General features: G+C 46.8%; 1 protein-coding gene across 1 annotated transcript in view; it reads left to right on the plus strand.

Annotated features, from left to right (window-relative positions):
• CALD1 (caldesmon 1) overlaps positions 1-10,799 on the plus strand; it is a 55,310-nt gene that overhangs the window by 3,698 nt on the left and 40,813 nt on the right. Inside the window, exons 2-3 of the mRNA XM_015419974.1 lie at positions 7,564-7,704; positions 10,114-10,786. Of these exons, the coding sequence (XP_015275460.1) occupies positions 7,564-7,704; positions 10,114-10,786 (814 nt within the window). The remainder of the gene's footprint in view (positions 1-7,563; positions 7,705-10,113; positions 10,787-10,799) is intronic.

The following is a 10,799-nucleotide window of genomic DNA, read 5'->3' on the forward strand; positions in this document are numbered from 1 at the left end:
AAGAGCCTCAAACCGCTTCCTTGGCCAGGAATAGCCTTATCATTCAACAAGCCTAGTTCTTTCGCTGTAGCCACAACTGATGGCGAGGTCTGCTTCTCCCCCCCCCCCCCGCCCCTTTGTGGGGGGGGGTTTTAGGTTTACTTGCCACCTCCCCCCCCCCCCCCCGGCCTCTTGTAGGGGTGTGTTTTAGGATTACTTGCTCTGTCTTTAAGAGTAAATCATTAAGACTTGTGCTGTGGCATCAGAACAAAGGTCCATCTTCAGCATTCTGTTTCTGACCATGTAACTTTAAAAACTCTAACATGTTTGTGGGGATGGTGGCATATAGATCATGCCACGTTAGAATTATCTTTACATCACAGAGGGTCTTTTCTAAAAAGTCCCACAGTTATTCAAGAGACTTGGCTCTTGAATTCATGCAAGATCTTGTAAAGTGCAAGAGTCCAGCAGCACCTTAAAGACTAACAAAATTTGTGGTACGCTACGAGCTTTCATGACTCATTGCTCATTTCTTCAGATACCAGATGAAGTGAGCAGTGACATGAAAGCACATACCCTACCACAGTTATTTTTTAGTATTTAAGGTGCTACTGGACTCTTGCTCTTCTCAGCTGCTACAGACAGACTAACACGGCTACCCATCTTAATAAGATCTTGTGAACTCAGGCTTGGGATCAAATGTACAGTGCCTGTGCGAAATTCTCTCTTGGAGCGTGTGATTCGGACAACCTCTGTCGTTTAACATGGTGAGCGCTTGGTCCAAACTTGAATGAATGATTTTGCTGAATCACAAGTTCAGCTATTCCTGCTCAGCATTGTAGCCGAGACTACCCTATTAGTGATTCTAGATCCTAGGCCGTGTTGGACTAACCACTTCACCACACTGACTACCGTTGCATACTGGAGACAAGAGGTTGTCTAAAGCCACCACATGAATATGTGGCTGAAGTGACATTTGAACTGTGGACTTGGTGGTGATGCACAACTCTCCAGGATACCTTCACTTCCTCTGTGTTCCTGACACGTGTGTGAAGTGGCTTCCAGAGAATCTTTTCTAAGCTAGAAGCAAATTTGGTCCAGTTTTCTTTCAGGCTATCTGCATGCTACAAATGACTAACTTAGTGTTTTAAGATGGTAGTGGTGGTGGTTTCGTTGTCAAGTCGCAGCCTACTTGTGACTAGAGATGTAAAATTTCTGGAAATTTTGAAGCTCGGAAAAACCCCCAGTTTTTTCTAGTTTTTTTCAGGGGGAAACGGAAATTTTCGGAAAAATTGAAAAAAAATGCTACATTAGCACTTCTTTTGTCTTTTCTAGATTGAAAGTCATTCTGTTACTTTAGGAACATAAAATATGACTATGGACATTTTTACTTGGCATGAATTTATCACAACTACATGCAAAAACAAAACTGAAACCTTTTTCTTTTCTCGTGACAATAGCCCCTCGTAAAGGAAGAAATGCATCTTGTTCTTGCATTGGAGAGTTCAGTTTGTAACCTAGGACTTGCTTGTCCTCAGTGCACAGAAAATAGATCAATCTGATGCCATATAAATATATATATTTTAGAAATGATTTGCAAAATATTTGAACACCTTGTCTTAAAATATTTTATTCATCATGTTAAAATAAAACGTTCCATAATCATTTTTTCCCCTTTTCTTTTCTTTTTTCAATTTTTCCAATTTTTTGGAAAAAAACAAAAAAGGCTTCAGGAAAAAAAACGGGTTTCTTCCTAATTTTTCTGGTTTTTTTCCAGGCCTTCACATCTCTACTTGTGACAGCCCTGTGAGGTTTACAAGGCAAGAGGCGTTCAGAGGTGGTTTGCCCTTGCCTGCCTCTGCATAACGGCCCTGGACTTCTTTGGTGGTCTCCCATCCAAGGGCTGACCAGGGCTGACCCGGTTGAGCTTCCGAGGTCTGCCAAGACTGAGCTAGTCTGGGCTATCCACGTCAAGGCATTAACTTAGGTACATGTGGAAGAGTAGACAGGCTGGTCACGTTTCATAAGAGCAAGCAACTTCTGCAGATTTCTTTGCCAGGTTTGGAAGCCTTTATAGTCTCTACCAGCTCCGATTCTGTAGTCCACAGTAAAGTCCCGTGTTGTGCTGTGTGCTGAATACGCCTGGAAGGAGGTTGAGAGAAAGGGAGACGGCCGCTCCCACCCAGACCATCTTCCTTTCAGTTGAATATTTAATAGGACATATCAGGTACCGGATGACGCAGAGGATCCTGTTGTGCTGACGCTCCCCCCACCCCCACCCCCCAGTAGCCAAATTGCTCAGAGGTGATATTTTGGAGCTGTCCTACCAGCACGTTAGAATATGTTCTGCTTGTGGAGTAAAGTGGCACTGCTGGTTTGAAATGGGCTCTGGACTGCTGGGTTTCGTGCTTGTATTCCATTACTGTGGATTTAGAACCACTGTGGCCAGAGGCTGCTTTTTTGAATTCATACAGTTTTTGTAAGCAGCCATGTTTTCACAAGAAACTTTGCCTGAGACTGTGGAGAGCCCCTGCCGGTCTGAGCAGACAATAATGACTATGATGGACCAAGGGTCCACACTGAATCAGTATAAGGCAGCTTCATGTGTGTACTTCTTTTCAAGGGTAAAGCAAAGCTGCGATCACACACGTGACACAATCCACTTTCAATGCCCTTTCCAGCTGGATTTTATTTTGTGAACCGGCAGGATCGGGTTGGAAAGCGCATTGAAAGTGGATTGAAAGTAGATTATTTAGAGTGTGTGATCACAGCAGAATACACGGCTTAGGTTGGCTGCAGCTGCCCGGTTAATGTGGCTGTCCTGCATATTATGTGTGTTTTACTGTGGAATTCACCAGCGTGGCACCAGTGTAACCATGGCAGATGAGACTGTCATATATACTGTCAGGTGGCTCTCAGACACTTTAATAAACAAGTGGCTGTCAATGCAAAGGGTGGCTGCATGTCTTCTTCCCATTGCCCCCCTCCGTGGTGCATATCTTATAGATCTCTGTGCCTATGAGAGGAGCTGTGGCTCTGTGGTAGAGCACCTGTTTCACATGTAGAAGGTCCCAAGTTCAATCCCTGGCAGCTCCATTAAAAAAATTTGGGGAGAGCTGCCCAGAGTAGACAGCACTGACTATGATAGAACAGTGGTCTAACTCTTTATAAGGCTCCTGCATGCATTGGTGTAGATATGCCAGTTTCCTTTAAAATAAAATGTAAGACAGCTAACAACAAAATAAAAACAAACACAACAATAAAAACAGTAAAACAGCAGTAGCTGAAATAAAACATATAATAAAGCCATTAATAAAACAGAAAATGCCCTGGTCTGTAGTCTGAGAGCCAGTTTGGTGTACTGGTTAGGAGCATGGACTGTAGTCTGGGAGAACCTGGTTTGATTCCCAACTCTTCCACTTGCAGCTGCTGGTGTGACCTTGGATCAGTCACAAGTTCTTTCAGAGCTGTCCTCTCAAGGGCAATTCTCAAGAGAGCTCTCTGAGCCCCACCTACCTCATCGGGTGTCTGTTGGGGGGAGGGGAAGGGAAAGGGATCATAAGCCGCTCTGAGACTCCTTCAGGTAGGGAGGTAAAGGTTTCCCTTGCTTGAAAGCCGGTTGAATCCGACTCTAGGGTTGTGGTGCTCATCTCCGTTTCCAAGCCAAAGAGCCTGCGCTGTCCAAAGACATTTCCGTGGTCATGTGGTCGGCATGACTAGATGCTGAGGCGCACGGAACGCTGTTACCTTCCCACCGAAGCGGTACCTATTTATCTACTTGCAATTTCTTTCTTTCGAACTGCTAGGTTGGCAGGAGCTGGACCCAGAGACAGGAGCTCACTCCATCATGTGGCACTCGGGTCTCGAACTGCCAAGCAACCGACCTTCCGGTCTGCAGCTCAGCGTCTTAACGACTTGAGCCACTGCAGCCCCTTGGGTAATGAAGGGTGGGGTATAAATCCAATCTCCTCCTCCTCCTCCTCCTCTTCCTATTCTTCTTCTTCTCCACCTCGACTCTCTCATTGATGGAGCACAGACCAGCGCATCAGATTATGACCTGTGCTGCTATCACAGTGACCCAAGAGAGAGAGATGTCTCAACTAGATGCACAGCTGCCATTTTTGGCAGCAGATGTGTGTTACGATATCAAGTTCTTTCATTCCCCCCCCTCTCGCTAGCAACAGTTCATGTGCCCTTTCCTTTCTCTGCTTTGAACTTGGATATCAGCATGGGCTGCCCTGTTGATGCACCCTTTCCTCCCCCCCCCCTTATTACCAGCAAGGACTAATCAACAAGCATAGAAGCATCATAAAACAGTTCTGGTAAAAGCAGGGGGCGGGGGAAACCACAACAAAAGTGCGAGCCACACCAAAGCCAAGAAGTGCCGCATGGGAGCAAAGCTTCCACTGGCATGTTACCAGCGTCTTACCCAATGGCCACATCAGCTTTCGACTTTCCTTTGGAACCCATAAAGCCCAAGTACGAACTCAACGCTGAATCAGCTTTTCCTCTTTCCTCACTCTCCCCGCTGCTTTCCCCTTCGTCTTCTAAGGGTTCCTCCCAACATATTACATTTCCCTATTTGTGGTTTGAAAAGAGATTTTTTTTAAAAGGAAGAAAATGATTGCAGATCTCCAAGTACCCCTTCTTCCTGAGCCTAGACAGATTCCTGGAGGAGAGGTTTATCAGTGGCTATTAGCCACAGGGTGACTCAAGGGAGCCTCCTTGTTCAGAAGCAGTCAGCCTCTGAATCCCAGAGCCAGGAGGCAACATCAGGGGAAGGCCTCGACTTCCATGCCCTGTTTTTGGCAATCCAAAGGAACTGGTTGGCCACTGTGTGCGACAGGATGCTGGTCTAGATGGACCACTGGTCTGATCCAGCAGAGATCTTCTTATGTTCTCATGAAGGCCTCGTCCTCCATGCACTGTTGTTGGCGATCCAGAGGAACTGGTTGGCCACCGTGTGAGACAGGATGCTGGTCTAGATGGACCACTGGTCTGATCCAGCAGAGATCTTCTTATGTTCTCATGAAGGCCTCAGCCTCTATGCCCTGTTGTTGGCGATCCAGAGGAACTGTTTGGCTTCTGTGTAAGACAGGATGCTGGTCTAGATGGACCACTGGTCTGATCCAGCAGAGATCTTCTTATGTTCTCATGAAGGCCTCAGCCTCTATGCCCTGTTGTTGGCGATCCAGAGGAACTGTTTGGCTTCTGTGTAAGACAGGATGCTGGTCTAGATGGACCACTGGTCTGATCCAGCAGGGCCCTTCTTATGTATCCTTCAGAATATCTCCGTGATGCCACTTTGCTCTCTGGCTCTTCCCCAGATTCTTCCACAAGGACCTATCCCTGCAAGTGAATGGCTTTGGCTTGACCTCCCCCCCCCCCTTCTCCCTACCAAACTGAAGGACCTATCCCTGCAAGTGAATGGCTTTGGCTTGACCTCCCCCTCCCCCTTCTCCCTACCAAACTGAAGCTTGTAACTGCAAGCAGTTCCTCCCTGCTGTCATTTCCTACCCATTCCTCCTACTGTTGATTTTGTTTACTCACACCATTTTTATCCCACCTTTCAGTCTGAAGAATTCCCATGGAAATTCATAAACACATCAAAACCATACATCACCACCAGTAAACAAAGAAATAAAACAGAAATAGAAGTTAGCTGTTGTAGCCTTCAACAACATATAGAAATAGAAGTATTACGAGCAAAAATCATCATGCATTAGAACAAGCATGGTGCCCTCAACTCAATAGACTAGGTGCCAGGTGAGCATCTCTGGGGACAGTATAACCAGAGACCAGTCCCCAGAGACCATGTTCCTGCCTGCCAAAAGGTAGAATCATAGAATCACAGAACTGGAAGGGGCCATACAGGTCATCATCTAGTCCAACCCCCTGCTCGGTACAGGATCAGCCTAGAGCATCCCTGGCAAGTGTTTGTCCAGCCACTGCTTGAAGACTGCCAGGGAGGGGGAGCTCACCACCTCCCGGGGCAGCTGATTCCACTGTTGCACAACTCTGACTGTCAAAAAAGTTTTCCTAATATCCTGCCGGTACCTTCCCGCCCTTAATTTAAACCCACATCCTCTGCTGCCAACAGGAACAGCTCCCTGCCCTCCTCTAAGTGACAGCCCTTCAACTGCTTCAAGAGAGTAATCATGTCCCCCCCTCAACCCCCTCTTCTCCAGACTGAACCTTCCCCAGTCCCTCAGCTTTTCCTCACAGGGCTTGGTCTCCAGGCCCACGATCATCCGTGTCACTCTCCTCAGCACCCGCTCCATTCCGTCCACATCCTTTTTGAAGTGAGGCCTTCAGAACTGCACGCAATACTCCAGGTGTGGCCTGAGCAATGCAGTGTACAGTGGAACTATGACATCTTGCGATTTGGGTGTTATGCCTCTGTTGATACACCCCAAGGTTGCATTAGCCTTTTTTGTTGCCGCTGGTGATGGCAACAGGAGCAGGGCCTCAGAAGATGACGTCAAAGAGGAGTCAGGGTCACATGGGAGTGTGCGGACCTTCAGGTTGGCCTCTGAAGATGACACCAGAGAGCAGTCAGGGTCATATACAAGTGTGCAGATCTTCATATTCTCTGCTTCCAAGCCATTTAGATACTCATTGGCCAAAACCGTGACTTTGAAATTGTGGCAGTAAACCGACTGGAAGCCAATGAGAATCTTTTAATTTTGGAGTAATAGGAGGTAATTGGATGAAGGGAGCATTGGCTCTTATAAGCGTATATCCTCAAAATCTTGTTGGTCCCTAAGATGCCACTGGACTCACATCTAGACGTTCAGACCCGCCAGTCCCAGTCAGCAGTGGCCAGTACATTCTGACCCATGAGGTTTCTGAGAGGTCTTCAAAGGCAGCCCTGCCTACGAAACATTACAGTAATCTATCCTGGGTTTTACCAGGGCATAGATAGCTGTGGAGAGGCAGTCTTTGTCTGTTGTCGTTTCCCTTCATTGTTGAAATCTAAACTGTATGCTCCCTAGATGCGAGGACCTGTCATTTTCGCTTCTCTGTAAAAAGACATGGTATTTGAGGGTGCCGTACAAATAAGCATCGTTTTGTCACTTCGGAACATGAATACCTGCTGCGTGAATGACAGCAAAGACATCTTACTGCCAGGGCTATTTTTGGGCAGGAACGCACAGGAACGGAGTTCCGGCTGGCTCCTGAGTTGGCCACGCCCAGCAGGAACTCATTAGCATAATAGGCCACACCCAACAGCAGAAACTCATTAGGATTGGCTACATTAGGGGTGTGTGGCCTAACATGCAAAGGCGTTCCTGCTACAAAAAAAGCCCTGAGTTTTGACAACAAACAAGGTAAACAGAATAAGAAGCAAAAGGTGGGTGTGGCTGGATGAGCACACTTCTGGTAACACGGGTGTGGCCCCATATGCTAATGATCTGTGCTGTCAGGGGTGTGGCCTAATAAGATAATACGTTTCTGCTGTTGGGTGTGGCCAGTTATGCTAATGAGTTCCTGCTGGGCTTTTTCTACAAAAAAAGCCCTGCTTACTGCAATGCTCCAAATAAAGGGCTTGGCTTTTAATGTATCTAAAAATGTGTTTTGCAGATTAGCTTATCAAAGAAACGACGACGATGACGAAGAAGCGGCCCGAGAGCGCCGCAGGCGGGCCAGACAGGAAAGGCTGCGGCAAAGGGAAGAAGATGACGTGTCCGGGACAGAGAAGCCCGAAGTCAATGATCAAAACAAGTAAGGTCCCGCTGCAGGGAGAAAAGCCTGTCGGCACCTTTAGAGTTCTGAGACAGGGTGACGGGTGCCAGCACAAAATGGCTGCTGCAGGAGGCGGAGTTACACACCACTACCCCGAGGATGTCTAAGTTTAAGGGAAGAGTGGGTTAATTTTAAAAAAACGCCCTGGGGAAAAAGGAAGGATAAAAAATAAAACCAACTGGCCTGTTGTCTCACAAACAACACAGCATCTTGCTGATATCTGTTGGTCTTTAATTAATTTATTATTTATTTGTTAGTTCAATTTCTACCCCGCCCTCCCCGCCGAATCAGGCTCAGGAAGGCCTACGTAAAAGATTCAACACATAAATAACAATTAAAAACCAATCATAAAACAATCATAAAACATTCCAATTATAATTATCATAAAGTGCTAGAACAGCGGTCTGATACAGTGCTAGAATAGTAGGTCTAATACTAATAGCCAGGGCTTTTTTTGTAGAAAAAGCCCAGCAGGAACTCATTAGCATAATAGGCCACACCCAACAGCAGAAACCCATTAGCATATTAGGACACACCCCTGACAGCACAGCTCATTAGCATATTAGCCCACACCCCACATGTTGCCAGAAGTGTGGTCATCCAACCACACCCACCTTTTGCTTCTTATTCTGTTTACTTTGTTGTCAAAACCCAGGGCCTTTTTTTGTAGCAGGAACTTCTTTGCATGTTAGGCCACACACCCCTAATGTAGCCAATCCTAATGAGTGTCTGCTGTTAGGTGTGGCCTATTATGCTAATGAGTTCCTGCTGGGCGTGGCCAACTCAGGAGCCAGCCGGAACTCAGTTCCCATGCGTTCCTGCCCAAAAATAGCCCTGCTAATAGCATTGCTTAAGGTGGCAGTAACAGTCATGATGGTATGTTCAGGCCAGCTCATCTTGATCAGTTTATTTATGCGGCGGGCACAGGTTGTTGATGGGAAAACCAAGACGCAGGGCTCACTTTTCAGGTGTTTGATGCGGCTCCTTGACTGAAATCCTGGTGGACGAGCTCCGTCTTGCAGGCCCTGCGGAACTGTAGACGGTCCCACAGGGCTCTGATCTTTTCTGGGAGCTCATTCCACCAGCACGGAGCTGCCCCTGAAAAGGCCCTGGCCCTGGTTATAGCCAGCCTGGTGTCTTTGGGGCCTGGGAGGGCCAGTCGATTTTGGGACCCTGAACGCAGTGCTCTCTGGGAAACATGTGGGGAAAGCCGGTCCCTTAGGTATGCCGGACCCTGACCATAAAGGGCTTTAAAGGTAAGAACCAGCACCTTGAAGCCAATTCGGTATGCTATCAGCAGCCAGTGCAGTGCTTTCAGCACAGGCTGGATGTGCTCCCACCTAGGGAGGCCCATCAGCAGCCCGGCCTCAGCCATTTTGCACTAGCTGTAGCTTTCGGATTTGGGACAAGGGCAGCCCCATGTGACAGAGGGCTCCGCTATTTGGGGAGCTCTTAAATATGTGGACTCTCCGACAGTCTGTGGGCAGATGGCGCCACACAGTTTGGGATGGAACTGCTGGGATAGGACTGGCAACATTTTCCCCTCCCAGAGCTGCTCCTCTGCTTCCAGGGCTTGTTTGGGAACTTGGTGTTTGGAGAGGTGGGGACCGAAAGAACAGAGGCGGCCCCTTTGCAGGTCACCTGCCTGCCGATAGAGAGTCGTACAAAAATGGAGGTCACAGCTCCAAGTAAACGAATGCCAGAAGTCCAAAGAAGCTGTCACAAACAAGCAGTACAATGGATATATATTGACAAAGTTTGTAGTATAGCAGGTAAGTATTTATCAAGAAGTCATAAGAAGACGTAGAAGAGTTGACGAAATTCCCCAGAGTATACTTCTGTTTTGTAATTCTTTCAAACATCATCAGGTAAACAATAATTGTGTCTTCCGTTAATTCATCATAGATTGCAGTCATTCATAAAGGTAATCACAGAGGTCCTATTCCATTATACATAGTAACTTTACTACCTTCACCAGTATGCTCGCGTCTGAAAGTAACTATGTATAATGGAATGGGACTTCTGTGATTACCTTTATGAATGACTGCAATCTATGATGAATTAATGGAAGACACACTTATTGTTTACCTGATGATGTTCGGATGAAGTAATTATGAAACTGAAGTGTATTCCGGGGAATTTCGTCAACTCTTCTACGTCTTCTTATGACTTCTTGATAAATACTTACCTGCTATACTACAAACTGTGTCGATATATATGCATTGTAGCACTTGTTTGTGACAGCTTCTTTGAACTTTTGGCATTAGTTTGCTTATAGAGTGTCCCCAGGTAGCCTCCTGGTTCAGGAAGTGTCTGATATTTTCATTTGACTTCTGATTGTTCCTTGTTGAAATGCACGGTGTACTGCAATTTTCACGTCTTTTATAGCATTGGAGACGAAGAGAGCCAAGGTTCCACCAAAACCGTTACCACCGTTACGAACACTCAAGGGGATGGGGAAGGTGACGAGGCTGTGTTCTTGGAGAGGATGGCCAGGAGAGAAGAACGGCGCCAGAAACGTCTCCAAGAGGCCTTGGAACGCCAGAAGGAATTTGACCCGACAGTCACTGACGAGAGCCTGTCGTTCACAAGCAGGAGAGAAGTGAACAATGTGGAAGAAAACGAAGCCCCTGGGAAAGAGGACAAAGTCGAAACTCACAGAGGACGCTACGAGATTGAGGAAACCGAAACCATCACCAGATCGTACCAGAGGAATAATCTGAGACGAGATGAGGAAGATGAGAAGAAAGAAGAGGCAGACGAGGAGGAGGCACAAGAGGAGAAGCCAAAGCAAAGAACCGTAGAGGAGAATCAGGTAGAAGCAACGATAGAAAAGAAAACGCTAGACAAAGAAGAGGAAGCTGTGGTGTTAGACATAAAACTCCCTGAGGTAAACGCAGATGAGCAAAAAGTAGCCAATGACACAAGTGCCGTTGCAGAAGAACAAATAGAGAGTGAGGAGGCTATAAGCATAACGGTAGCGCTAGATGGGAAGAAAGATGAGGAGGATGAGGCTGAAAAGAAAAGGACAGAAGAGAAGGAGAGGCTGGAGAGGGAGGAGGTAGAGAGAGCTA

The sequence above is a fragment of the Gekko japonicus genome, unplaced genomic scaffold, assembly GCF_001447785.1.
Source record: "Gekko japonicus isolate JY-2015 unplaced genomic scaffold, Gekko_japonicus_V1.1 scaffold4629, whole genome shotgun sequence".
Lineage (NCBI taxonomy): Eukaryota > Metazoa > Chordata > Lepidosauria > Squamata > Gekkonidae > Gekko > Gekko japonicus.